General features: G+C 50.5%; 7 protein-coding genes across 7 annotated transcripts; 3 read left to right on the forward strand and 4 right to left on the reverse strand.

Moving 5' to 3' along the window:
- Window positions 1-354: 354 nt before the first annotated feature.
- On the forward strand, window positions 355-2,812 carry P152DRAFT_504692 (choline dehydrogenase; the record flags this gene model as incomplete). Its single annotated transcript, XM_033682387.1, has 8 exons — window positions 355-484; window positions 540-674; window positions 726-797; window positions 880-1,016; window positions 1,069-1,542; window positions 1,597-1,670; window positions 1,721-2,135; window positions 2,189-2,812. 8 exons carry the CDS (start codon window positions 355-357, stop codon window positions 2,582-2,584), a joined length of 1,833 nt encoding a protein of 610 aa, XP_033539088.1. The 3' UTR covers window positions 2,585-2,812.
- Window positions 2,613-5,076, reverse strand: P152DRAFT_19512 (Na(+)/H(+) antiporter 1). Its single transcript, XM_033674291.1, has 6 exons — window positions 4,852-5,076; window positions 4,729-4,797; window positions 4,568-4,674; window positions 4,344-4,517; window positions 3,312-4,287; window positions 2,613-3,262 (listed from the first exon to the last, which is right to left on the reverse strand). Exons 1-6 carry the CDS (start codon window positions 4,898-4,900, stop codon window positions 2,790-2,792), a joined length of 1,848 nt encoding a protein of 615 aa, XP_033539089.1. The 5' UTR covers window positions 4,901-5,076; the 3' UTR covers window positions 2,613-2,789.
- A 1,343-nt stretch (window positions 5,077-6,419) lies between these two features.
- P152DRAFT_454047 (Mago nashi domain protein) lies at window positions 6,420-7,689 on the reverse strand. The gene is made up of 7 exons (XM_033678505.1): window positions 7,484-7,689; window positions 7,399-7,436; window positions 7,251-7,346; window positions 7,035-7,186; window positions 6,848-6,973; window positions 6,660-6,790; window positions 6,420-6,600 (listed from the first exon to the last, which is right to left on the reverse strand). The coding sequence occupies exons 1-6, from the start codon at window positions 7,525-7,527 to the stop codon at window positions 6,776-6,778; spliced, it is 471 nt and encodes a 156-aa protein (XP_033539090.1). The 5' UTR covers window positions 7,528-7,689; the 3' UTR covers window positions 6,420-6,600; window positions 6,660-6,775.
- Window positions 7,690-7,889: 200 nt separating this feature from the next.
- Window positions 7,890-11,557, forward strand: P152DRAFT_454049 (coatomer subunit beta-like protein). The gene is made up of 4 exons (XM_033678506.1): window positions 7,890-8,535; window positions 8,588-9,398; window positions 9,456-11,067; window positions 11,120-11,557. Exons 1-4 carry the CDS (start codon window positions 8,243-8,245, stop codon window positions 11,254-11,256), a joined length of 2,853 nt encoding a protein of 950 aa, XP_033539091.1. The 5' UTR covers window positions 7,890-8,242; the 3' UTR covers window positions 11,257-11,557.
- Window positions 11,558-13,658: 2,101 nt separating this feature from the next.
- Window positions 13,659-15,584, reverse strand: P152DRAFT_386542 (alpha-amylase; the record flags this gene model as incomplete). Its single annotated transcript, XM_033675838.1, has 5 exons — window positions 13,659-14,683; window positions 14,734-14,842; window positions 14,895-15,050; window positions 15,106-15,261; window positions 15,315-15,584. The coding sequence occupies 5 exons, from the start codon at window positions 15,582-15,584 to the stop codon at window positions 13,659-13,661; spliced, it is 1,716 nt and encodes a 571-aa protein (XP_033539092.1).
- A 96-nt stretch (window positions 15,585-15,680) lies between these two features.
- On the reverse strand, window positions 15,681-16,446 carry P152DRAFT_19781 (uncharacterized protein). Its single transcript, XM_033674312.1, has 3 exons — window positions 16,328-16,446; window positions 15,982-16,122; window positions 15,681-15,903 (listed from the first exon to the last, which is right to left on the reverse strand). Exons 2-3 carry the CDS (start codon window positions 16,105-16,107, stop codon window positions 15,778-15,780), a joined length of 252 nt encoding a protein of 83 aa, XP_033539093.1. The 5' UTR covers window positions 16,108-16,122; window positions 16,328-16,446; the 3' UTR covers window positions 15,681-15,777.
- Window positions 16,447-18,555: 2,109 nt separating this feature from the next.
- P152DRAFT_454051 (putative alpha-1,3-glucan synthase) lies at window positions 18,556-26,557 on the forward strand. The gene is made up of 6 exons (XM_033678507.1): window positions 18,556-19,369; window positions 19,422-19,597; window positions 19,649-19,877; window positions 19,928-25,280; window positions 25,338-25,633; window positions 25,687-26,557. The coding sequence occupies exons 1-6, from the start codon at window positions 19,019-19,021 to the stop codon at window positions 26,311-26,313; spliced, it is 7,032 nt and encodes a 2,343-aa protein (XP_033539094.1). The 5' UTR covers window positions 18,556-19,018; the 3' UTR covers window positions 26,314-26,557.
- Window positions 26,558-27,012: the final 455 nt, after the last annotated feature.

The raw sequence follows: 27,012 nt of genomic DNA on the forward strand, positions 1-27,012 counted from the left end.
TATAACTGGAGCAGGATAAGTTACACCCAGCAGTTTCCTCGAACCACCGCCACCAAAGGAAGCCACTATATATTCCTGTTCGAATCGCGCTGGAAGGATCTAAGCCAGGAGGTAAATCATGTTGGAGTAACCTTCACCAGGGTGGGAAATCTGGTGCCTTCCCTTCCCAAAGGCGTCTAGCCTGTGTAAATAGCTCTACCATTCTTTCTGATCCTGGATTCTGGGTCTTCTATCAAAGGATATACTTTCACTTTCCGATGTAAACTTCGTCAATCAATACCAGTATCTTCTGAGTTTCATTCGCATCAAGTTTCATTTCGCTTACTATGTTATATACACGATAGTCTCGCGAATATGTTCTGCAGCGCTTTGAAGTTCTGTACGCTTTTGGTCCTACTGACCATCAGTGGATCATCTGGAACTCCTAATAAACTCATTGAACGGCAAACCATTGAAGATGAATATGACTTTGTTATTTGTGGAGGTACGTCATAATATACAAAGGTTAATTAAGCAGATAATGTCCTAACCCTTGTCAGGCGGAACTGCGGGCCTTGTCCTGGCTAACCGACTATCCGAGTCTGGTAAACACACTGTCCTGGTGTTAGAAGCAGGTCCCGAACCTACGGTGGTGTCAGCATACAAAACTCCAGGAGGCAATCAGTTTTTAGCAGGCATGCTTCTGGTTTTCGGTGCATTTGGAATGCTTCACTGACATAACGCAGGCACTGCAATTGATTGGAGTTTCTACACTCTTCCCCAAGAGCACCTTGGCAGGCGCATTCTACCATACCATCGTAAGTATCCAGATCATAAATATATTTCGTGCCGATTAACTTGCAGGTGTTGTCATTTGAAACTTATTCTGACTGAAGACAGGCGGCCGTGGTCTTGGTGGAAGTAGCACCATTAATGGCCTCTACTACGGACGAGGAAGTGCCAGCATTTATGACAAATGGGCCAAGCTAGGAAACCCAGGGTGGGGATGGGATGATGTCTATCCTCATTTCGTGAAGGTTCATCTCGTCTTCTAAGGCATTTCAGGTCGGTCACTCATACGCGAACTAGAGCACTAGTTTCAACCCTCCAGATCCAAAGAGTGGATTCGACCAAAGCTACCAGACCTGGGATCCAAGTGCATATTCCGACGGTCCTCTTCAAATCGGATTTCAGGGCTATGTGCCACCATCTGGCGTTGGGTTTATCCGTGCTTGTAAATCTGCTAACATCCCAATCGTCGAAGAGTTGAATAATGGAAACGGCACAGGGGTGAAACAAGGAACGGGCAATCTTGACGCAAGGTACCGTCGAAGCTCAAGCTACGATAGCTTTTACCAGCAAGCTGCTAACCGATCGAACTTGAATGTCTTGCATTATGCGCCCGTCACGCAAATTGTTACCGAGACTGGGGCAAGGAACCCTAAAGCAAAAGGAGCTGTCTTCATCGACGAAGAAACAGGACTGATTCATAAAGTGATGGCGAGGAAAGAGGTTATCTTAAGCATGGGTGTATTCCACTCTCCTCAACTCCTCATGTTGTCTGTGAGTTCTAAGACACGCGGCTTCTCGATTTGGGACGTGCTAATGGTCAGCTAGGGAATTGGACCTTCTGCGGAGCTAGAAAAGTTCGGGATAAGCCTTGTACTGATCAACGAGAATATCGGGCAACAGTAAGCATTAGGCAGAACCGTCGATGAAATCGGCTAATATTACATATTAGCTTGAATGATCATTCTGTTTTCAGCATTATGGCAAAAGCCCAACCGCAAGCTTCCACGTCTCAGATGGCTGCTTCATTTGACTCTCTTGATCAGGCCCAAGAGCAGTTTTACAGCAATCTCTCGGGACCTTACACTGCACCTTCTGGAATTACAAACGGGTTTCAAATTATGTCAGACTCTGAACTTAAGGCCATTGGGGCAGGTGAAATCATCCTGCGAGGCCTCACTAATCAATCCCACGTCGAATACCTATACGAATCGATCTGGTACCCTGGCGGACCAACTCCTTTCTATATACCTAAAAGCAACGAATCTTACATTTCACTTACTGCATCAAACCTTGTTGCTCTCTCTCGCGGCAATATTACTCTTAAGTCAAGTTCGATGGCCGATGCTCCCAACATCAATCCAAATGTCAGTCCCACCAATATCTTGCAGCGGCACGCAATTATTAACAGTTCCATTAGTACTATGTCGACCCTACCGACCGTTCTATCGCTATCCAATCTTTCAAATACCTTCGCAAAATCTTTGCCGACCCTGAACTGGCCCAATTCACCACCGGTCCCGACAACGGGGAAGTCAGCCCAGGTGCATCTGTCAGCAATGATGACGATGATGCCATCTTCGAGTACGTTAAGTCAAACACGATCCCCAACTGGCACGCCTCGGGAACCAACCAGATGCTACCACTTGAGAAGGGTGGCGTGGTGAGCCCTGAATTGAAGGTATATGGGGTGGATAACCTGAGAGTCGTGGATTGTAGTGTGATTCCCTTATTGCCGGATGTGAATATTGTTGGTCCGGTGTACATGATTGCAGAGAAAGGAGCGGAGATGATCAGAAGGGAATACGGTGACTAGCCTAGCGTAACCAAGGTTAGTGACATTTGCGAGACACATTACTACACGAGGCCACCACGGAGGGATTGTTGGTGGATTGGGGAGAGAAGTAGGTACACATGGAAGGAATATGTAAGTATTCCTGGGAGAATGCCAATTCAACCCTGTACGCCAAACTCGAGTTGCTTAATTTCTCAAGCCAACTGCCAAGATCCAAAGCGCTGTGTTAGACCGTTCTACCCCTACCGGGCCTAGGTGCAGGACGCGTATTTTCGCCCCATCGGATACGCTGCGTGGATGGTCGGAGCGGCTTCTCATCGTCCTCGCCGTCGAAACTGTCCCAAGTAGAAGACTGGTTGATGCCGAGAACGACGTTATCAGGGAACGTTGGACGCGAGAAACGGTTGTACTGGATGAATGTGTCACCCGTTGGACCTTGAACGGAGTTCCGGGGTGGTGAGATTTTCAACGAGAGGCGCTTGAGTTCCACTGCGTCCTCTTGGATGGGCTTAACGCCCATCCAAGAATAGATCAGGTTAAGGGCAGGGATCGACAACCCGTGGACGACGATGGAGAAGAGAACAAGCCAGTAGACGATAGGTCCGATGGCGGCTTGAATGCTGTTCTCTTCTTTGTCGCCTTTGCCCAGTTCAGGGAAGAGGTGACGAGTATGCTCAAGGTAGAACACGGCACCGATGCCTACATATATTAGGGAACAAGAGCGGTGGCAATAGGAAGCGGATCTTACCGATTGGCCCGAAGTAGCCCATGAAGAGTGCCTCCTTGATATTCTTACAGACTCTCGGCATCAGCTTGTATGTGATCAGCACAGCTGGGATGCGTCGGAGAATCAAGACAAGAACACCTAAAGCTATCAGGCGAGGATACGTGATGCCGGTGGTGTCTGGCTGATGGAACTCGCTCCAGGGTAAGATCGAGCCAATGTACATGAAGCCTCCGAAATTGAGCAACACGTCCACGCAAGAGTTGACTTCGTCGTGTCGAGCTTCGATTTCCTCGAGATAGCCGCCATCCCAATTGAGAGCATTTCCAGCGACAAAGCACGCGAGGAGATCGTCGGTGCCGAGGGCGCCACAGGTGCCAACGATGAAAAGCCCCAGCGCAGTGGGCCAGAGCGCATAGCTCTCAGCGTCAATCCACTTCTTGCGGAGTGCATACTTGAGCGCCAAGCAGCTTCCATAACCGGTAACAATGCCATATGCCACACTCATGAGGACGACGTAGAGCCATGTTTCAATGAACCAGGCCAGAAGCGCCTTTCCGACCCCACCACCTAACCTCCCGACATCTGCCTCGCGCTTGAGGAGTGAAGAAGGGTTCATGGTTGGCAAGCCGGTAGCCATAGCAGTCGGAATTGGAGCAGCAATGCTCGTAAACGTCGGAGCGGAGGGTACACCGACCACGGGGACTGTAGGAAAAGCGACGCTGGAGAATACTGGAGAGGTGGATATGCCAGAGAAAACAGCACTTTCCACTGCTCCGTCACTATGCACACCAGCGCCGGGGACGTTGGCATATCGGATCAGATAGACGGCAAGCATGAGGAAGGGGAACCCGAAACCATCGTTTGCACCAGCTTCGGAGGAGATGATCTCACGCAAGTCGCGGGCAACGAATTTATCGGCGAAAGGACCCTTTGCAATGGCTTGAGACAGGATCGGATCGGTGCAAGTCACGCAAGATCCGATGACGAGAGCCGCAAGCTGCGTAAAAAATGAGCATCCATATCCCTGGTTGTCTCTTGGAAAGGGGGAGGTACCAAGGTGAGATTTGGAACAGTAGCTATGATGCAACCGGTGGTACAAAGCCACATGATGGTCATGATTGGAATGAGGCAGATGAACATCTCTTTCCACCGTGTGAGCTGGTATTTGGTTGGAAGCTGGTAACCAGCAATGACCAGCTGGACACCAATCACAACCCGACAGACACCCTTGAAGCGTGAGTCAGGATACTCTAACAGATGAGACGGCAGGAACATACCAAAGTGATGGCATTCTGTTGCTCAGGGGCAGCAACACCCCATCGCGTCGCATCGATGAATTTGGATGCAATTGGACCTAGTATAATACCAAAAACCACAGCGGGCACTACACGACAGCGTTAGGAAGGGTTGCCACAGAATGGAAGAAATAGGCGTGTACAAGCTTCCCCCAAGTACCACTTCATCTTTATCTTTGTTGAGATGAATCCATAGAGTATAGTGAAGGCACCTGCCGGAGGCAGTCAGTGGCCAGTGAGCAAGATACGATCACATTATAGCAGACCTAGGATTGCCAAGATGACATTGAGCTCGCTCACATCGAGAGACGGCATGTTGGCGTCGGATTGACTTCTATCAGCCAGTGGTGTTCTCTACCCAAGTATCCAAAGAGTTCGAGAGGAATGGGTTTGATGTGAATAGAACAAAATGATAGGTATGCAAGTGTATTCTTTGGCTGTCAGGAAAGACGGTTGTACCTCGTCCAGCAAGGCTATTCAAAGTACGATGGGTTTGTCGGAGTATATAAAGCAAACTGAGTATTTACAAAGTAAGAATGAATAAAAAGCAGAACAATGATTAAGGATAATCCCCACGAGTACAGCGAAGATCACAGTAGCCAGTAAAGGAAATTGACTGATCAAAATGAATCGGCCAAGGCTTGCTCATTCTTCATGGCACCAAGATCTAGAGATTGAAATAAATAGGACAAGCTCGTGGCTCTCGGCCTAAGGACGAACCGCAGCATTCAAATACAATGGCCGACGACTCCAGCAGGAACTTGGACACGCTGAAAAAAGGGTCTGTCCATGAGCAGAAACGCAGATCAGACGGCAACTGGATCATGGTTAAACACCCCACGCGTCGAGACTCGAGCGTGAGGAAATACCAAACAATGCGCTTCTGGAGCATAATTTGGGGACAAGAGGAAGAATGAGAGAAGATCTCCATTAACCAAGCTCACACTATCGGATTGTTAAAGCAAGCTCCATCCCGCCTCGTGCCAGGGATCTTGGCTACGCCTCAGATTGACGCTGAAGCGTCATGGAGCCCCTCCGCCTTGGAGATAAGACTTGGCCCTTGGGGGAGATAGGAGAGAGGGTGAGACGCGGGAGTGGGCGAACTTGAGAAAGGTATGGGAATTTGCCCTCGATTTTGTCATTCTGCGACATGCATTGGCGGCCAAAAGCATGCCAAGTGGGAAAGGGGAATCCCTGACGATCCGCGCAACTCCGTTTGATGTTGGTGTCTCGGAGACTGGAGCCCGAGCGTCGATGGGCGGAACTAATTGGGGGAGACGAGTTTAGCAGTTTCGGCGACCTGAACTCCGTAGAGGAAAGCAATGATCGTTGTGTGTGTGGTCTCGCTGTGTGCCCTATTGGGGCGGAATAAATAATAATACACTGTCCAGAAGGCAAAAAGTTCGGTACGAAACTACGAATATGGATACAGCGCTGCCTCCGCGTTGTCGAGTCTCGTTCAAAACCAAGTGTCAGAACTCAGATGGCAACTCTGGGCTGTAAAGACTCCAAATTTCCCAAGTCCCAACAGGCAACAATAAGACCCGGTTTCTAAAGCTTCTTGATCCGGGGCGATCGGCACAGCATTACTGTTTGCTTCATTATTCATCATCTTTTCAAAATCAGCCCCCTTCGTTGGCAGTACTCGCACCCCACGCCCGTTAGTACCTATTAATACTAATAGGCGTGGGGCCCGAGTAGGGTCCTACTTGAGGCATCTTTCGACTTTCCTCCCTTCAGTTGAAGCCACATTCGTGGTGGCAGTTATAGTAAATCTGGGAACCGCTGAAGCCCCTAGATATGGTTACTGAAATCGAATGTCGTGGATGGTAAGCATGTATACAAAGTAAGTAAATTTTATTCAATCTCTCTGCACTCTAGTTGGTACGGTGCGACTAAAACTGGAGATACACGACGACCATCGGAGGGTTGAGTAAAGTGATCATGCAATCCGCCACGCGTTCAGAACGAGGCAGGATAGAAACTGCACCCAATCCGTCCAGGTTATTGAAATGCTGCCAGAGTCTCAGCTACGATGCCCAAATAGAGTCTCAGAGCCGGAGACGGCACGTACCTCGCGCCGATTGCGAACGCAATGGCCTCCTTTTACCACGAATGGAGGCCTGGAAAGGCACCGTGTGGTACGGGCTCTGGGGGTTTTGCTCAAGAAGCTTTCATCGGACCGGTCATTCAAATCGGTTTGATCTAACACCTGTTAGCAACGGCAAACCCAACCTCTTAGCATTGCGTGAAGTCGTGTACCTTGAAGTGTAGGGAAATGAGAGAGAAGACCAGAGTCTTTAAATCTTGGACGAGGTAGTAGAACACACGAAGGCCTTCGGGGTCCGCAGACTCGGTGACGTCCACAAGGGAACCGATCTTTGCAGTCTAGACGAAGTTGTCAGCCCTTCGGGTATCCGGAATCGGGTAGGATCGATAGGAGACGTACTTCAAATGAGATATGGTCATTTCCAATGCGAATCTCCAATTCCTGCCTGCCATCCTTATTCTTCTGTGGCCACTTGGTGTCGTCTTCCTTCATGATCTCGCTCTCCTTGATGATTCGCTTGATCTCCGAGATCATGAGATCACTCACGCACACTATCCAAAGAAGCATCAGTCGTCAGCATGGTCCTTCCAGGAGCAAGTATAGCGAGGGACGTACTCTCTTTGCGAATGAGAGAATCATTTCGGTAGTTTGAATTGTTGGCATATCGAGCAGAGGCGCTTCGTCCGTCACCAAGGACGCGGAAATCGAACTCTGTGGTATGTAAGCTAGGTGAAGCTTCGAGCATGAAGAGTCGTATTCGTACCTAAGAATTCATGGCCAAACCGACCAGAATGCCCAGAACTGGAGGAGGTTAGCAGAGGCAAGCACGGCAGTAGAGGAGTGCCTACTAGTAGCGAATGTAGAAAGGCTCAGCAGCGTCTTTGTCCGGCATTGTTAAAATCGGGTTTGCAAGTCAATTTAGGCTAGATTTGAAGGTTGATATGCTACGCCCAAGGAACAATGTCTTATCCTTGATTCTTGGGTTGCTGGATCCTTGGATACTGGATGTGTCTGTTGTTACGGGATGGCTGGTTATGTAGTGCATATGGTGATGGATCATGGAGGTCGCAGTTTGGTGGGGAGTCCTGGCACTTGCTGCGTGGGTGTGGATGGTCGCAAGGCGCCAAGGCTACAAGGCGGCAAGGCTGCAATGAATCCCTGGTTCCCTGATTCCACCCAGTCTGCTGGCTGGGGCTGGCTGCTGTCTGTCATACTGTCAAGGTGTCCATGTCCCTGTCGCACAACCAGCGCTGAACTTCATACTACAACCGAGACGTGGCCCAACTGCGAAGACGGTGATCTTGTCGAGTGCGTAGTTTGGCATTTATCATTTAAGGCCCGCGGGTCAAACCATTCCGACATACAGAATTCCATTCATCAATGCTTACTCTGGACCACCTGAATCCCGATATCTCCATCCCACCTCCCTCTGCCTCTTGAGTCGCTCCCTCGACCCTCGACCGACCCCCAAGGTGCTGAGCTATAGGTCGGCAAGAACAAGCCTTGGAATATATACACCTCACACACGGCTGTCAACCGTCATCTTGCCAAAAAGGCATTGGAGCGAAAAGAACCTCTAGTCTCTTCACCCGCATCTCTCGCCCACCATGGACAATTCCTACAGCATGGTCCACCAGGACAACACGGCGGATCAGCCTACGCAGCAGGAGTTGAAGACACAGCTCGAAAAGGGGACCGATGAGACCAAGGTGGAGACCCTGAAGCGGATATTGACCATTATGCTCAATGGCGATCCTATGCCGGGCCTTCTGATGCACATTATCCGTTTTGTCATGCCGTCGAAGAGCAAGCCTCTTAAGAAGCTCCTGTACCTCTATTACGAAGCGTGTCCGAAGCTAGATGCTAGCGGGAAGCTACGACAAGAATGGATTCTGGTTTGGTAAGAGAAGAAGACAAAAGTCTAGCGTTCATGCGCTGACTGTACAATACAGCAACGGGATCCGACTCGATCTTCAGCATCCTAACGAATACGTCCGTGGAAATACCCTTCGGTTTCTTTGCAAGCTGCGAGAAGCGGAGCTTATAGAACCCCTACTACAGCCAGCACGACAGTGTCTGACGCATCGCCATGCATACGTCCGCAAGAATGCGGTCTTTGCGATCGCTACCATCTTCCAACACCTCGAACAACTTATCCCCGATGCACCGGATCTAATTTCAACTTTCTTAGACGAAGAAAGCGACCCGACCTGCAAGAGGAATGCATTCGCGGCGTTGATGAGCATCAGCCACGAGAAAACACTGGAGTACCTCACTGAGCGCTTCGATGGCATCCCTAACGCGGATGAGCTGCTCCAGCTGGTTGAACTTGAATTCATCCGCAAAGACGCCATCACGAATGCCCAAAACAAGGCGCGGTACCTTAGACTGATCTTCGACCTCCTTGAAGCCAAGACGTCGACTGTCATCTACGAAGCCGCTTCGTCGCTCACTGCCCTTACCAATAACCCTGTCGCTGTCAAAGCCGCTGCAGGAAAGTTCATCGAGCTTGCAATCAAGGAGGCAGACAACAATGTCAAGCTCATTGTACTCGAGAAAGTGGACCAACTACGGCAGAAAAATGAAGGCATCCTGGATGAGCTGACCATGGAAATCCTGCGGGTACTCACAAGTCCCGACATTGACGTCCGGAAGAAGGCCCTGGCTATTGTCTTGGAGATGGTCTCGAGCAAGAATGTGGAGGAAGTGGTGATATTGCTCAAGAAGGAGCTGTCGAAGACTGTGGACGAACAGTACGAAAAGGTATTTGCGAGCTTCATTTTCTTGCAGACGAACAGCGACTGACGGATTGCACAATAGAACACCGAATATCGATCCCTTCTAATCCACGCCATCCATCATTGCGCCATCAAGTTCTCCGAAGTCGCAGCAAGCGTTGTGGATTCTCTGATGGAGTTCATCGCAGACTTCAACAACGCCTCTGCTGTCGATGTCATATCTTTCGTGAAAGAGGTTGTCGAAAGATTCCCTAAGTTGCGGCCTACGATCATGGAGCGACTGGTGTCCACGCTCGCTGAAGTCCGGGCTGGAAAAGTCTACCGCGGAGTCCTTTGGATTGTCGGAGAATACTCTCTTGACGAGAAAGACATACGGGAAGCATGGAAGAAAATAAGAGCCAGTCTTGGTGAAATCCCCATTCTTGCTTCGGAGCAAAGGCTGCTGGATGAGGTTCAAGAAGGAAAGGAGGAGACGAAAGATCAAGTCAACGGTCACGCGAAGCCATCAGCCCCTACCGGATCACGACGCGTGCTTGCGGACGGCACCTACGCTACCGAAAGCGCGTTGACCAGCGAAGCAGCCAGCAAAGCCCACCTCGACGCCGTCAAGGCCGCCCAAAAGCCGCCGCTGCGCCAGCTTATATTGGACGGCGATTACTACCTCGCAACCGTTCTCGCGTCGACACTCACGAAGCTCGTTATGCGACATTCCGAGATATCACAGGATACCGCTCGCACGAATGCCCTCCGCGCAGAGGCAATGCTCATCATGATCTCCATCATTCGCGTCGGCCAATCGCACTTCGGCAAGTCTCCGATTGACGAAGACTCGGTGGATCGAATCATGTCATGCGTCCGATCATTGTCGCAATTTAGTCAGAGGAAGGACCTGGAGTCGGTGTTCCTCGATGACACCCGCAAGGCGTTCCGAACCATCGTGCAGACCGAGGAGAAGAAGCGCGCCGCCAAGGATGCAGCCGAACGAGCCAAGACTGCCGTCCAAGTGGACGACGTTGTCACTATCCGACAGCTTTCGAAACGAAGCACTGCGGATGGCGACCTCGATCTCGAACACGATCTGGAGGCGGCGACTGGCGGAGACACGGCCACGGATGACTTGTCGTCCAAGCTCAGCCGTGTCGTTCAACTGACTGGTTTCTCAGATCCTGTTTACGCCGAAGCCTATGTCAAGGTTCACCAATTTGATATTGTCCTGGATGTCCTGCTCGTCAATCAGACCATGGACACCCTGCAGAACCTGTCTGTGGAGTTCGCCACGCTGGGTGATCTGAAAGTCGTGGAGAAGCCCACGACACAGAACCTTGCGCCGCATGACTTTTTGAATGTCCAGGCCACCATCAAGGTCTCGTCCACCGACACGGGTGTCATCTTCGGCAATGTCGTCTATGACGGATCCAGCTCGACCGAGACCAATGTTGTGATCTTGAACGACGTCCAGGTCGACATCATGGATTACATCCACGCCGCCCACTGCACGGAGACGGAGTTCCGCAACATGTGGACCGAGTTCGAGTGGGAGAACAAGGTGAACATTAACTCGAAGGCGAAGACGCTTCGGGAGTTCCTCAAGAAGTTGATGGACTGCACCAATATGAGCTGCCTCACGCCCGAAGCTTCCATGCAAGGCGATTGCCAGTTCTTGAGCGCCAATTTGTACGCGCGGAGTGTTTTCGGTAAGTCCTCTACCCTTTGGCCGCAGACGAGACGCACGCTAACCGCAATCAGGCGAGGACGCCCTAGCGAATTTGAGCATTGAGAAGCAAGGCGAGAACGGTCCCATCACCGGGTTTGTGAGGATACGAAGTCGGTCGCAAGGTCTTGCATTGAGCTTAGGGGCTTTGAAAGGGTTGAACAAGGCGTAGCCTGGCGGCAGGAAAATTTGATAATCCGGTTGTTTGCCTCTTGTGCGGTCGAAGTGAAGCGATAGAGGCAGTACTGTAGGCTATCCAAGTCAAAATTATCGGGATTGTTGTCACCAAATGGAAGTCGGCCGACGAGCTGTTCAAGCACTTGGGTGCACGCCTCGTTGGGCATATTCTCTGGTGCAAAACACAGAACCGATCTTGCCAATGGCGAACGGTATCGTAGAGGCATAGAGATAGGTCACATATTGCCTGGACTATTGTCACCGAAGGGAAAATCAATCGACGATTATATGATCACTCGGCTGCATTCTTGGTTCTGTAGAGTTCTTTGATTCAAAACTTAATTAAAATCAATCTTGCTCACAGTAGTGTCGAGGCGAGGAAGCGGGTCACATGGATCATGATCACACGATGTACAGATAAATTTACAGAGTGAGTGGAAAGATTTTCATTGCTATCTACAGGTTTCAATCGACTAAGATTCTCTTCTGCACCCCGGTGCGTACCCGTCGAATCTCACACATCCATCAACATTTCGAATGTGTCAGAGCCTGTCAGACCACCATCGACACCCACCCAGCAGGACCGACCGAAGCCAGACATCCATACCAGGTTGAGATCATCGCCAAGATTACCGAAGCAAAACTCCTGCCGAAGCAGAGAGTGCAGTGCCAAAGGGCCACGCCGGCATCACTCTTGGGCGTCGAGGTTATCGATCATCAGCCAGGTTGAGGATTCTGTGGCTTTTGTAAGAAGCTCAGAAGAAGACGTTTACTATAGAAATGATTCTATGAAGTAACTGGAAGGGGCAGTTAGTATTCTGATCATCGTCGCATTGTTTGGGGGGTGGTTTGGAGGTACTCACAGTCGCTGAAGAATTAGAAAAAGTTGGGAGGGAGCGCGACTTTTATGTGCGAGGAGGACGGTCTGTGCGGTGTGTGGACCATTGAGCTAAGCTGTATGTGGTTTAGACTCATCACAGAAAATTTTCAATGTTAGGTAATGCGAACGCCTGAGGCTCCCAGGCACTAACAGCATCCCCTCCCTCTTCCGGCCAGGCACCGATATGAGAATACATATCAATCAGGATTCGTCATTCGAGTTATAACAGACGTATCATGCACACCCATATCACGTCTATTTGCTAGTAACTCTGGTTCTGTTCTTTCAATGGGCAATCTCCTATTATGTCCATCAATGATCAACATGCCAGAACTGGAGGCTTAAGCTACATTACATACTGTGTACGTAGTACGTACCACCTATTCCGGATTCCGTATTGTCCTTGTCGGCAAAGAGCACGGTACCTGGCGATGTGGAGCACTCTAACGATTTTTGTACGAACTTCCAATCAGTCCTTGATTCCTTCCACCACTGCAAACCCTTTCGTATCCTACTGTCCGTATTTCGCTTCGGCTTTCTCCAACTAATGACACCGCAATTTAACAATTCAGAAGAATCCCACTGTCCACATTATGATTCATGCAAGTGAAAAGGGGTTGGATATTGAAAGGCTAAAAAGGGGTCGCTCTCAAATCTCGCCAATAATGACGGGGTAATTCACGGCCGAAACCTACCCATGGTCCAATATCTGGTATCCTCCAACGTGAGCTTGCGCAAGTCGGCAAGTCGTCCCCGACCTGGTGCCGACGCGCCGTGGTCGGTGGCAAGCTTGCGAAAGTTGCGATCCAAGACCGATGGACAATCTCGGCGGGCGAGCGGGACACAAGCGCCAACGAGAGGTCCGAAATGATGCTCCCAACTTCACGCCATCAGCAAAAGAAGCAATTGAACCTGGCCCCCTGCATTTTGCATGCCACGGGGCGAATGTGAATCCTGGCATGAAATATTGATGATGTGAAAGCCGGAAGGAGCATCGATTCTTTCAGTATCGTGCCTTGACTCGGTGACGGCGGGCAATATCAAGTTATCAACTACTGATGGTGATGACAATCCGATCCCACCACGTAAAATAAATCCCGAATCGTGGCGGAACTCAGAAGGCGAAGTGGACCGCTGGCCGTGGAAGTGTCCTTCAGGGGTAGAAAACCAAGGTTCTCAATGAGTTGGGCACTTGAGCGATGGAACCGGCTAGCGGAAGTGCGGAACAATAGTCCCGTGGCTAACGGCGTGACGGGACGACACTTGGAATCATGGACACGTCGGCATGGAGCAGCGTCGCGACGATACGAATTTGAAATGCCGAACGAGAAATATTACCATGCCGATGAGGATGCAAAATATTACGGTATCACCAGGAAGTCGGTTTATGTAGAATTAAACGCTTTCATGCGGGGTCGATTGATGTGGTGTAATACCTAATCCGAATATGATCATGCCCCGGGTCCCAGCTACTTATGTACATGAAGGATGAAAAAGAACCATACGCTATGAGGTTGTTACAAAATGGCTGCGAACGTCATCGCGATACAAGCCAGGCTCAATATGAACCTTGGACCTGCCACCGATGCGTCACCTGTTGTGGCGGGGGATAAAGGGGACGCGTTGGTGGACGGGCAGATTTTCTCCAGATCAGCCCCGGCCATGTCAATGGGAATCCAGACCTGGTTGATGGTTAGCATTACGTTGGGTAACAAGTGCGCGGTGTCCAGGCGTACCTGAGGCTCCCCCTTTGTCAGAGTGGTCAAAAACGACCCATATGCGCCCGTCTTGGTCGTTTGGCAGCTCAACACATCGACAATCGGAAGGCCGTCTTTCCAGTTGGTGTCACTGATAGTTAACGGACCGAAGTCCGGCGCAGTGGACCCCTTATTTGTCACAATGGATACTAAGCTCATATCAAACCCTTTTCGAGTCGCCACGACGTTGTTGTCAGAATAAACGAGCTTGCTCTTGTGCCTCCAGTAACCATTATATTGGGGGCTCTTCTCCCACCTCACAAACCAGTTGCGCGCCAAGTTGATTCGCTTTGTCATCTGGTACAGAGGGCTTGTGGTGTCGTAACCGGAGGTCCAGAGCGCCTCGCGGTTGTCTGGATCGGAGCCGCCAACGAATTCCTGTTCCTGTCCATAATATCCCACGGGGATTCCATCCCCCAGCATGGCGTAGACAATCGCGTTCTTGCGGTTCGAAATGTCCTGGATGGCGGAGCCGAAACGGGGGAGATCGTGATTCTCGCTGAAGGTGCCGAGAAGGGTCGTGTCCGTGCAGTTGGCCTTTAGGTCGTCCAACGTTCCTTGTAAGTTGCCAGCGGGGTTCTCCGGATGAGCGAAGATCTCCACGATGCGGTACAGGAGAGGGAAATTAAGGACGGCGTCCAGCCCATGGACCATGTATTCGCAGGCCTCTGATGGAACCTCCGTGTAGACTTCTCCGATGGTATAGGTGTTTTGGACGTGGTCATGGAAGTCCTCCCAGAAGTCCTTTCGCACGTGTTTCGTCGCGTCGATTCGGAATCCATCGACTTCAATCGGTCAGTATGTTTCCCAAGCTCGAACCGCCGGGTGTCCTTACTCGCGTATTTCTGGATGAAGTCGTTTGCCCAATCCTGGAAGAACTTGCGGATTACGGGGGACTCGGTATTGATATCGGCGAGGGAGACCTCGTCATTTCCTAGCCAGCACTATCTCTATGTCAGATTGTGCTCCATGAACCTTGCGCGGAGACATGCGTACCTGCTGGTAGTCCGTGGGATCGGTGTAATTGGTAATGGGGCAATAAGTGTGGAAAGAAGACTTTTGATTGAAAGGTGCGGGGAATTGGGCGTAATCGACTGAACTACCCGGGCCAGGCCATGCGAGGTTATTCATTAGGATATCGACCATTAAAAACTAGAGGAAACATGATAAGCGATGAGCATCGATAGCTGCTGGCAGGTCCACTCACCATGCCCCGGTCGTGAAGCGCTTTCGAAAGGTCCTTCAAGTCCTCATCGGTCCCGAAATGTGAGTTGAGTTGCGTGACATCTTGCTGCCAGAAGCCATGATAGTTCTCTCCGGCCAGTGGCGAATCTACACCTTTGACAACTGGCGATATCCAGACCTTTTCGTTTGACGTTAGATTAGGAATAGGGGTAGTTGCACTGGGGAACATACGGCAGTGAAGCCCATATCTTGGATATAGTCCAAGTGGTCGATTATACCTCGCCATGATCCTCCACATCGCTTTTTGGCCTGCGTATCGCACAAGGCATCGGTACTGCCATCAGTGCGGGCGAAACGATCGGTGATAAGTTGGTAGATTGATCGGTCTCGCCAGTCATCGGGCGATGCCGCGCTGGCGCTGTGGATTAAGGCAAATAGTATTAAAATAACATTGAATAAAACGAATGGATTCGACAAAGCCGTCGAAGAAGCAGATACCATCGTGTTGATATCTCGTCAGGTCATCACGCAGATATGCTGAGTCGAAACGAGTTCCCCGGAGGTACCAAAGGGTGGAGGAGCTATAGGTAGTGGGACAGCCACCACGAGAGATGAAATACGAGTGAGCACAAATCTGGAGAAGACGATGGGCGATCCTGGGAAGAAAAGCACTGGCACCAAACTCGACTCTTCCTCAAAAGTCAACACTCAGAAGCAGGACCTGTATTAACGAAAGACGGGAAACAAGTGGATCAAAAGAGGCCCAAAAGCACCGAGGGAACGACTGAAGAGTGAAGACTGAAGAGGTAGGAGGCTCAAACTGGACTGAGGGTCACAATGAAAAACCACAAAGCACGAGGAAAATCCTGCGATTCTAGCAAAGAGAAGGGGATCACACGCTACCAGAAGAGACCCCATTGTGATTGGCGAAGGTCTGAACTCTGAACTCTGAAGGATCGAATGCCATGCCACAGTCGGTTGCCAGGTAGCCAATACAATAGCCAGTAGCGAAGTCTAGTGCCATCGATTGGATCCATTAATATTAGCCTCTCCCCAAAGCGGTAAGGAGGACTTTGAAGGGGGCTCCTTGTGAAGGCGAATAGCGAATTAGCGATAATGGAAGGGCAAATTTGATAGAGAATGCCCGCTGACCAGCAGCAGGGCGTTCGTATTAGGTAGAGAGTCGGAAGACCGAAGAGACAGAGAATTAATTCGGTTTGCTCTGTGATGATCCATTCATTGGCTTATGCCTGGGTCCGACGCTCAACCGCCAGGCAAGTCGGACCCCAACTGAGTTCGGGCGTTCAGGTGTTCAGGAAGAAGGGGCTTTGTTGTTCCTCTTCATATGATCAGATGAGGGCAAGCTTGACGGAAATCAGGGGATGTTCCTGGGAAGTGGGACGTGAGAACTCTGGGGTGCTGCCCTATTAATAATGGTCGTGATCTCCATGGCCATCCAACGTTTGCAAACCCGACATGTAGATCTGCCACCTTTGATATGCTGATGTCCTACATTACATGTGGAAATACGGAAATCGGTTTCAACATCAAGGAACGGGAGGGAAGAGAATGGGTTAATTACTCCAATGAAGATTCTGGACTCTTGTGCGATTCGGATAGAATGGAACTCTCACGGCCCGGCTTCAGTACCTTAGCTTCTCCCCAGGGTCAGTAGTGGTAATGACAGATGAGAAATAAGCTCAACAAAGAGGATCCAACAGGGCGGTTCCTTGCGAAGATAAGCACTACCCAGTGCGGCTTGCACGAAATTCACGCTAACGGCCTTAGCCGCCGTTCTGTCGGAGGTATAGTGGGTCAGGCAAGAACTGAACCGGGATAAAGCTGACATTGTGTACTAGCTTGGCATGCTTGGTACAATGGAAATGGACTAACGCGCATTAATCCCGCGCCACTCATTCTATTTCTCGGGACTCTCGCCTTCGGCCGTACAGGCATTACGGTCGTAGCGTGCCAATATTGCTTGACTGGTAATAAAAAGGTACAAGATACTAGAAGTTACATAATAATACGTCAGCAGTCAGCATTGTACCAACCCCCTTGCCTAACAACCTGGCAGCCTTACTGCCTTCTGGTCCCAAACGAATGCAAGCGAACCAGCAGTTCGCGTTTAACTTGACGACAAAAATACTCTTCTGCTCCTCATCGTATTATCTGTCTCAGTATGATTGTATCAACCATTAAATGTTTGTCATGTCATGGAGCGTGCTCTGTGATTCCAAACTGCATGTAGTTCCGTCTGAGTCTGATCTCTGAATATCCACCATGGATCCCCTTATTCTGGCCAGGTCCCTTTCGGCTGTAATTTGTTATTTTCCGCTACGGAACTTGCTTATTAGTTATTTGGGTCTAGTCCCTGCTCCATAATTTCTCCCTACCCTCGTCTTCGACGATGCACCGCCCGGGTCCCTAAAATACCTAAAATACCTCCCTACCAGGAAGCCGAGCCTGATGGGCTGGGAACTCCAAGCTCATCCAAGCCCTTGATCGAGAAAAAAAGTGCTTGGTGCTTGGCCTTGCTGATACCCTCGCCACAGTGAGCGGGAGCTACACACGTAATCCTAAGTATCCCGTTTTAGCTTCACCGCCGTGCCCCGCCGGGACGCCTTGGATGTTTTCGATCGGTCCCGGTCCTTGTGTCAAGTCTATTGCATTCCCCCTGTATGAGCAGTTGAAGATCTGGTCAACTTCGAGAATGGTTCGACACCATCGTGCTGACATCTCCACCAACACCGGTGCTGGGTCAAGGGTGAGCCAAAAGTTTCTAGCGTAATCCCCTTTTGCCATATCGAGAACATTTACTCTGTGCTGTTGGACCTTCACTCGCCTCTGTCTTTTGATGATTATTATTGAGACTCCCCTGAGCCCTTCAGTTGGTACGCTGGTTGCTGTCGCCAGTTTCCATACACTTTCTTATCCCGCTTTAGCACAGCTCTTCAAACATCTTGCTTCCGTCCATGCCCTATTAGTATACCGCCACTACTCCTTAGTTGATCTTTAGACATTGAGGAATTCTCCGCTTTGTGGCAAGCTGAGTAAACATCATGCAGCGGGAAGACCCTTTTCCACTCAACGTGAACCCTGTCTAACTCCACATCCGGAAAAACACAACACATAGCTATTGTAATACAGTCCGGAGCTAGGGCATCGTGTCGCGAGCTCCGTTGTGTAAAGCAAAGCACGATATTCACCCAGGAGAGCGTAATCAGCGAGTCCTTTCATCCCTCGTCAGCACCTTATTGTTCCAAGCAGATCGTGCGCCGCAGAACGTGATATACACAAGCCATGCTCTATCCGGTTGGGATAAGGATGAATAGACCCTGCAAACCTTGATCCGGGCATCCCCCGTGTTCGAAGGTCCTAACCAATTTTCGCACCCGCTACAGGGAGACGGGCAGATGGCGTTCCAGCGATCCGTCACATTGGTCCGAACCCATCCCTGCTACTTCTCAGCCGCTTCGACATTGGTCTCGACACCGCCCTCTGCAAGTTGGCATGTCACCAACCTTATGGCTGTTGCACGCGGACTCGTCGGTCAACATGGAGACTGGACAGACTAGCCACCCAAAGCTAGTGTCCAAGAGGCTCAGGGCTGAGCCAAAAATACAACAAAGCTGATGTCTGTTGTCCGCCTGTCCCCTCATATCAAATTTCATTTAGTGGAGATCTGATGGTTAGGTAGGTAATCACCTTTCCTTACAGTCTTTTGGACAATCTTCGCAAGTCGCAACCTTCAACTTCAACTTCCCTAAACCTTCTGATATCGGGCGAAATGCCATTTGTCGTTTGACAAGTTAACCGCTATACACTCTCCGTCTTTTATTCTTGGATTTGTTGCATTTTGCGAGCCTCTTCGGTGTAATATTTGGAGCATCTTGCTTCGCCTAGGAGAGGCGAGGCATTCAAGCGATCTGGTCATGTTTTACCGTTCATTTCTTTTCGGCTTCTTCACATTCGCCTCTGGTATCAATGCTTTGAGGTACGACCCGGAATACGTGGATTGGAACCTGAACACGAATGAGTTCGCGACCAACCCGACCGACTATTCAGGGAAATGGGAAAACCATGATTTCCACATATCGCCTGATAACTGGCGGTTTCCATTTTACACCATCTTCTTGGATCGATTTGTCAATGGCGACCCCTCTAACGACAATATCAATGGAACGGCTTTCGAGGTGGACATACTTTCAAATCAGCTGCGCAATGGAGGGGACATCGCCGGTCTCCAGAATTCCTTGGACTACCTCCAGGGTATGGGTGTCCAGGTATGCGACATCTATCTTTGATGAAAGTCGCCTTATGCTAAGCTGTCTTTAGGGTATCTACTTAGCAGGTAGTCCTCACATCAATCAACCTTGGTCGGCCGATAGTTTCAGTCCCTTGGACCTTACGATGCTCGATTGGCACTATGGTAATATTACTGCGTGGCGGGATCTAATAGACGATATGCACGCCCGTGGGATGTATGTCGTACTGGATAACACGATATCGACGTAAGTCTCTCCTCATGGTCTTCAACTAATGCTTGTGCTGACTTGCCTAAGTATGGGCGACCTGATTGGATTTGATGGATATTTGAACACTTCAACACCCTTCAGCTTCAAGGAACATAAAGCTGTATGGAAAACCGACCGACAATATCTCGATTTTGTGATCGACGAAGACGAGATGGAAGACTGCGAATACCCTCGCTTCTGGGACGAACGTGGTGAGCGCGTTGGCAGCAACGTCACTGACCTGATGACCTCGTGCAAGCGAAGCGACTTTGATCAGGTATGATCATTTTCTACATCGATCTTGAGCAATAGCTGACATGGACATAGTACGGTGATGTCGCCTCCTTCGGTGAATACCCCGAGTGGCAGAAGCAACTCTCCAAGTTCGGTTTCGTACAGGACCGATTACGAGAATGGCAGCCGTCTGTTATGGATAAAATCGTTCGATTCTCCTGCCTTACCATTCAGATGTTGGACATCGACGGCTTCCGTATCGATAAAGCCTTAACCATCACCCTCGACGCCCAAGCCGAGTGGAGCAAACGGATGAGGGAGTGCGCAGCTGAAGTTGGGAAAACCAACTTCCTCATCACGGGCGAAATCGTCGCTGGTAATGCCCTCGCCGCTCTGTATCTCGGCCGAGGAAAGGAACCCCAAATGGCATACCGCGAAGTAGAGGATGCTTTCCTTGCTGACAACGACACCGACCTCGCCACCAACATTCGGGACATCAGTGCAATGGACTCAGCCACCTTCCATTATTCCGTCTATCGAAGTTTGACTCGGTTTCTGGGGATCGATGGTGTTTACGGTGCTCAAATGGATATCGCGATCAACTGGGCCAAAGGTTGGCAGGACATCCTGAAGACTAACGACATGATCAACACGAACACTGGCAAATTCGATCCACTCCATCTTTATGGAACCACGAATCAGGACGTTTTCCGCTGGCCTGGCATCACGAACGGAACTAAAAAGAATCTACTCGGAAACTATGTGACGACTATGATCATGCCAGGCATTCCCATTCTGATGTGGGGCGAGGAGCAAGCCATGTATGTGCTTGAGAACACTGTAGGCAATTACCTCTTCGGCCGTCAGCCATTGTCGTCCACGATTGCATGGCAACTCCACGGTTGCTACCGCGTGGGTTCCGAGAAATACGACAATTTCCCCTTCGACCAGTGTCTGTATGGCTGCGAGGACATGAATGTCAGCTTGGATCACCGCGATCCCTCGCACCCGATCCGCAATGTCATTAAGCGTATGTACGAGATCCGTCGTCAATTTCCAACGGTCAATGATGGATTTATGATGGAACAACTGTCCACTCAAACACATTGGGTCTACCTTCCCGGATCCGGTGGAACTGGTACCGAGCTCGGGATGTGGAGCAGCGTGCGTCGAAGACAGCCAGATCTCCAAGATTTCACCGGACAGGGTGCCGGAAACGAAATGGTTTGGCTTCTATTCAGCAACGAAAACCAGCTGACGACCTTCAACTTCGACTGTGCCACTAAAGAGTCAAACCGCGAGGACAACAAGACACTTGTTGCCCCTTTCGACGCCGGCACCACGGTCAAGAATCTCTTCTATCCCTACGAAGAGTACACACTAGAATCTGGGGGTGTCGAGCACAACTTCGAGAATACCACCGGCTCTGGATGCCTATCGGCCATCGACATTCCTGCGTGGGGTTTTAAAGCCTTAGTTCAAAAGAAGGCGTTCAAGGAACCAGCACCGAGTGTCACCAAATTTCTCCCCGGACATGACTACAGACTCCAGTCGAGGGTGGGCCCCAACGATAAGGAGTCTATCAAGATCGAATTCCACTTCTCAGAAATAATGGATTGTGACTCCGTGAGGGACTCCATCTCGCTCACCTCTGAGACCCATGATGGCTCCGTTCCGATCGTCAATAGAGCCACTGTACAGTGCCTGACTTTGCCAGCGATCGATATGCCTGAATTTTCAGGAGAACCAGCGGGTGTTTGGCAATTTATCACCAACCTTGACAATTTGGCCAACGGTATCCACAGGATCACGCTGACGAACGCAACGAGCAAGGGGGGAGAGCCATCTGGAACTAAAGACAACTTTTTTCTTCGAGTGGGACAAGTAGACAACCCCATGGTGTTCCCACAAGGCGCAAACTATTCCACCAGCCTCGTCAAGAAGAGTGGCGACAAAATTCGTGTCGAACATCGCGCTCCCGGTGCGACCAAATTCCGTGTCAGTCGCGACTACCAATCCTCTTGGACCGATTGGATGCCATATGACGGTAATACTCCTTATGAACCGGCGCCGCGGAACTGGACCGGAACGAAGAAGCAGGACTGGGAGGAGGAGCACATCATCGTTCAATACTGGAGTCACCTTGCTGGGAGCAGCCATCATCAACAGGAAGGTGACTTGATCGAGGGCAATGTTGAAGACTTTCCACCGCGACGGTTCCCCCACGTATTCATCAATGGCCTTTTCAACCAATTTGGCTTTGACTCCGGGATGAAGAACCAGATGTCACTCAACAAAACTGGCTTTTGGAATTTCGACTTCATGGCGGACTGGCCCACCAATTTCCAGTTCAACATCTGGGGCATGAATCCCAGCGGCCAGCCTGACAAGACCTGGATCTACGGTGACGTCAACAAAGACAAGGTCTTGGACCGCCTTCCCCCTGGATCGTTGCTCGTCAACGTCGTGAACATTACGGAGTTTCCTAAACCTCCTTTCGCTGCTTGGCGTATTGTCCTGGACGATCGTGCCTTCAAGTACACCCTCCTACCTACGGGGTCAAGCTCCGCGCAGTTAGCTCTGTTCTGTTTACTGTGGTTCTTCCCGCTCGCAATTGCTGCCGCCGTTGTGTATATCTTCATCAAGTCCTATTACCAAGTGAAGTTCAACGAGATCGGTGCCGAGGAAAAAAGTGGTGCCCTCATCCCGCTTGCTTTGCGAAACAAGCTCCGTCGCCTCTCATCCGATGGTCGGGAGAAGGACCGGGTGTTGGGTGCTGGCATCCGGGAATCCTTCGACTCTCACCGCAGTCCATTTGGTGCTCTTCAAGCAGACGCTGGAGATCCTGAACGTCGCACCGTCTTGATTGCTACCATGGAGTACGACATTGAGGACTGGAAGATCAAGATCAAGATCGGTGGTCTTGGTGTCATGGCCCAGCTCATGGGGAAAAATCTCGGTCACCAGGACCTCATCTGGGTCGTCCCTTGTGTCGGTGGCATGGATTACCCGATTGATCAAGTCGCGGAACCCATGTATGTGACCATCCTAGGCAAAGATTACAAAATCGATGTCCAGTACCACAAGCTACGCAACATCACGTACGTCCTTCTTGACGCTCCGCTATTCCGACAGCAGACAAAGAACGACCCCTACCCTGCTCGTATGGACGACTTGGACAGTGCCATTCTCTACTCCGCATGGAACTCGTGTATCGCTGAAGCCATTCGGCGATTCCCTGTGGATATCTACCACATCAACGACTATCACGGTGCCTTGGCACCTCTGCACCTTCTTCCCGAGGTCATCCCTGCCTGTCTGTCTCTGCATAACGCAGAGTTTCAAGGTCTCTGGCCGATGCGTACCGAGAAGGAGAAGGACGAAGTGTGCAAGGTGTTCAACATCGACCCTGACACTGCTGCCAAGTACGTCCAGTTTGGTGAGGTCTTCAACCTCCTTCACGCTGGTGCCAGCTATATCCGCGTCCATCAGAAAGGTTTCGGCGCGGTTGGTGTCTCCAAGAAGTATGGTAAGCGTTCATATGCGCGTTATCCCATTTTCTGGGGTCTGTCCAAGATTCGCAGTCTTCCCAACCCGGATCCTTCGGATACAGGAGAATGGAATCCGAATGAGTATGCCGGGGCAACCATCACCGTCGATCGCGAATTCGAGGCAGGCCGAGGGGACCTCCGACGCCAGGCACAAGAATGGGCAGGATTGGAGCAGAATCCGACCGCGGAGCTATTCGTGTTTGTCGGCCGTTGGTCGATGCAGAAGGGCGTGGATCTCATTGCGGATGTGTTCCCATCGGTTCTGGCGAACAATCCCAATACCCAGATCATTGCAATCGGTCCAGTCATTGACTTGTACGGCCGGTTTGCGGCGCTGAAGCTTGAGAAACTGACGAAGCTCTACCCTGGCCGTGTGTTCTCCCGTCCTGAGTTCACACAACTCCCTCCATACATCTTCAGCGGTGCCGAATTTGCTCTCATCCCGTCTCGTGATGAGCCTTTTGGTCTCGTCGCTGTCGAATTCGGTCGTAAAGGCGCACTCGGTGTTGGCAGCAAAGTCGGTGGTTTGGGTCAAATGCCTGGTTGGTGGTTCACCATTGAGTCGAACGCAACGAAGCACTTGATCAAGCAGTTCAAGACGGCCATTAATGAAGCTTTGGCTTCCTCCCAAGAGACTCGTTCGATGATGCGTGCTCGATCTGCCAAGCAACGATTCCCAGTCGCTCAATGGGTCGAAGATCTCAGCAAGCTACAATCTACTGCGATCAGGACTTCCAGAGAGAATTGGAACAAGTCAAAGGCATCTTCTGTCAGGAATATTTTCTCCAGTCGCCCCGGTAGCCGAGCAGGTTCGCCAAATGCTAGCCAGCTGGACATCAGCTGGCCATTACACGGCAGCCCTGGCCAAGATCAAGCCTTGATGTCCGCACCTCCTTCTCCACTCCTCACCCCGAGACTTCCATACAGCGACAATCCGTCTCCTCGTTTGTCGGTGGCGACCACAAGCTCGTTTGGCGACCTCGCGCCTCCTCCCATTTCCGAGCGTGGCCTTAGCATCTATGGCTCCGTGACGTCGGATCAGAAGAGGGAGAGGCGACTTTCAAATCTCAGTATCCATTCCGTTGTCGGTGAGCGGACAGATTTCGCCCTTCAGAAGGTTGACCCTTTCTTCACCGATTCCAGCGGACACTATTACCGCGAGTTCGAGAAGAAGCTCGACAATCTTGGACCGAAGAACTCTGAGACAGACCTCTGCATTGAGGAAATTATCACAAAGAGCGAGAAAAAATGGTTCGAGGAATACAGAGGGGCGAAGCTGGGCCAGTCGTCCAAGAACGCCTCGTCGATTTCGCTGCACAAAGGGCTGAAGAGACCGAGTCCTGGACTTGAATCATCTGCCTCTTCCATCCGCTCGTTCAGCCGTAATGGCCGTGGTGGAGAGGATTCTTTCTTCCACCATTACTCCGACGATGAGCTCGACGACACGATGAGCACCACCAGTTCATACAATGAGGAGTTTGAACTCGGTGAGAACTACATTCCTCCGACGGGCCTGCGTCGCTTCATGCTCCGCAAGGTCCTTGACTGGCCCATCTACACCTTCGTTCTTGCGTTCGGGCAAATCATCGCTGCCAACTCGTATCAAATTACGCTTCTCACTGGTGAGGTCGGTCAGGGGGCCAGCACGCTATACGTTATTGCTAGCATCTATGCGATCACATCTGTCCTATGGTGGTTCGCGTTCCGTCGTCTAAAATCGCTTTGGGTTCTTTCCTTACCATTCGCCCTCTATGGTGTCGCCTTCCTTTTCATCGGGGTGGCGCCGTTCGTCAGTATGGCTGGTCGTGGTTGGGTCCAAAAGGTCGCGTCTGGTTTCTACACGACAGCATCATCCAGCGGTAGTATTTATTTCGCCCTAAACTTCGGTGATGAAGGTATGTCGATTTATTTTCCCCCTATATTTCCATCTGGCCAGCGCTAACTCGATACAGGTGGTGCACCTGTCAAAACATGGGTCCTCCGGGCATGCATCATTCAAGGAACGCAACAGATCTACGTTAGCGCTCTTTGGTTTTGGGGATCGGCGCTTAGTCGCCTATCTGATGAAGGTGTCGAGACGACCAGTGTGGCTCCTACGGCAGTTATCGCTGGTGTTTGTCTGCCAGTTGCCGTCCTATTATTCGCACTAGCAGTGATCACCTTCATGGGGCTTCCAAAGTACTACCATCAAGTTCCTGGCGCTGTGCCGTCGTTCTATAAGTCCATCTACCGACGAAAGATCATTCTGGTAAGTTTTTAGCATTCCAATGTGTCTCCTGGCGTATCCTGACATGTTTCTAGTGGTTCTTCGTCGCCGTCGTGATTCAGAACTTTTGGCTAGCCTCCCAATACGGTCGCAATTGGCGTTTCCTCTGGACAAGCCACAACACCCACAGTTGGCAGATCCTCATTCTCCTCCTCTTCTTCTTCCTTGGCGTCTGGGCCTTCTCTCTCTGGGTCTTGGGCCGCCTCACCAAAGCGCATTCCTGGATCCTCCCTATCTTCGCCATTGGTCTCGGCGCTCCTCGTTGGTGCCAGATGCTTTGGGGTACTTCTGGCGTCGCCGCCTACCTCCCCTGGACTTCCAGTCCAGTCACCTCCGCTCTTCTTGCCCGCGCCCTGTGGCTTTATCTCGGCGTGCTCGATGCTCTCCAGGGCGTCGGGTTCGGTATGATCTTGCTACAGACCATGACCCGGTTTCATAATACTTTCGCCCTCATCGCGGCACAGTTCCTCGGTTCCATCGCAACCATCATCGGTCGCGCTATCGCCCCCAACAACCTCGGTCCCGGCCCTGTATTCCCGAATTTTGCGTTAGGAGCAGGTGGCTTGGCCAACGCTTGGTTTTGGATCTGCTTACTGATGCAAATCGCGATCTGCATCGGATTTGCCCTCTTCTTCAGAAGGGAACAACTTTCCAAGCCTTAAAAGGCTCTCGGTTGGATATTTGTATGAAAATTAGGATGAGCTGGGAAATTGTAATGTCTACTTTCTTATATGATAACCCTCCTTCATAAGGATCTCATTTGGTTCGGTTGCTTGGGTCGTTTTCGGCAACGGCATTTGGCAAACGCATGGCATTGGAGTTTTGAATGGAGAAGGTGGTTTTATTTTCTGTAAATAGATCAAGTAGATACAAAATGATCTCTTAATGATACCATATTGAACTCTACATGCTGCGCCTATGTACTTCTCGTCAAAATCACAATCCATTAATAACTACATCAAAACACGTCGTGTGTACTCCAAAATTCAATCAATTGTGTATCAAAGTATGCTCTACCTCATAATTTTTATTTTTTTACATGTCTATACTTGTGTCTAGTGGAAAACGCTAATATGTAGTGAACTTGGCCGCGCCGAAACCGTGATCTAGCCATGGTTCCCGAGTTACGGTCAAATGCACCTGGAAAACACGCATTAGATGTCATATAACGCCTTTCTCGATCGGTATTCACGCGAATATCCCATTTTTATGCACGATTTATGTTCATATTTCCCATTCGAAGTAAGGCGATCTTTCGAAGGTGGATGCTATATAGCATTTAATATTTCTGGAGGACCTTCTTGCATCTAAGACACCCTTTGGCAAAAGTGTCATATTCTAGGCAGTGCCGTTATTTTGCC

This window comes from Eremomyces bilateralis (genome assembly GCF_010015585.1).
Source record: "Eremomyces bilateralis CBS 781.70 unplaced genomic scaffold P152scaffold_1, whole genome shotgun sequence".
Taxonomy (NCBI): domain Eukaryota; kingdom Fungi; phylum Ascomycota; class Dothideomycetes; order Eremomycetales; family Eremomycetaceae; genus Eremomyces; species Eremomyces bilateralis.

What these genes read in the sequence shown, in the direction of transcription:
- P152DRAFT_19781 (XM_033674312.1), bottom strand. Translation starts at nt 16,107, where the DNA reads ATGGCACTAGACTTCGCTACTGGCTATTGTATTGGCTACCTGGCAACC. An exon ending in ATGGGGTCTCTTCTGGTAGC is followed by an intron (nt 15,904 to 15,981) that starts GTGTGATCCCCT and finishes CCCTCAGTCCAG; the next exon opens with TTTGAGCCTCCTACCTCTTC.
- P152DRAFT_19512 (XM_033674291.1), bottom strand. Translation starts at nt 4,900, where the DNA reads ATGCCGTCTCTCGATGTGAGCGAGCTCAATGTCATCTTGGCAATCCTA. An exon ending in TGTCATCTTGGCAATCCTAG is followed by an intron (nt 4,798 to 4,851) that starts GTCTGCTATAAT and finishes TGCCTCCGGCAG; the next exon opens with GTGCCTTCACTATACTCTAT. An exon ending in AACAGAATGCCATCACTTTG is followed by an intron (nt 4,518 to 4,567) that starts GTATGTTCCTGC and finishes TCACGCTTCAAG; the next exon opens with GGTGTCTGTCGGGTTGTGAT.
- P152DRAFT_454047 (XM_033678505.1), bottom strand. Translation starts at nt 7,527, where the DNA reads ATGCCGGACAAAGACGCTGCTGAGCCTTTCTACATTCGCTACTA. An exon ending in CCTTTCTACATTCGCTACTA is followed by an intron (nt 7,437 to 7,483) that starts GTAGGCACTCCT and finishes AACCTCCTCCAG; the next exon opens with TTCTGGGCATTCTGGTCGGT. An exon ending in TTCTCTCATTCGCAAAGAGA is followed by an intron (nt 7,187 to 7,250) that starts GTACGTCCCTCG and finishes TTCTTTGGATAG; the next exon opens with TGTGCGTGAGTGATCTCATG.
- P152DRAFT_454051 (XM_033678507.1), top strand. Translation starts at nt 19,019, where the DNA reads ATGTTTTACCGTTCATTTCTTTTCGGCTTCTTCACATTCGCCTCTGGT. An exon ending in AGCGAAGCGACTTTGATCAG is followed by an intron (nt 19,878 to 19,927) that starts GTATGATCATTT and finishes ACATGGACATAG; the next exon opens with TACGGTGATGTCGCCTCCTT. An exon ending in CCTAAACTTCGGTGATGAAG is followed by an intron (nt 25,281 to 25,337) that starts GTATGTCGATTT and finishes AACTCGATACAG; the next exon opens with GTGGTGCACCTGTCAAAACA.
- P152DRAFT_454049 (XM_033678506.1), top strand. Translation starts at nt 8,243, where the DNA reads ATGGACAATTCCTACAGCATGGTCCACCAGGACAACACGGCGGATCAG. An exon ending in TGGACGAACAGTACGAAAAG is followed by an intron (nt 9,399 to 9,455) that starts GTATTTGCGAGC and finishes ATTGCACAATAG; the next exon opens with AACACCGAATATCGATCCCT. An exon ending in GTACGCGCGGAGTGTTTTCG is followed by an intron (nt 11,068 to 11,119) that starts GTAAGTCCTCTA and finishes AACCGCAATCAG; the next exon opens with GCGAGGACGCCCTAGCGAAT.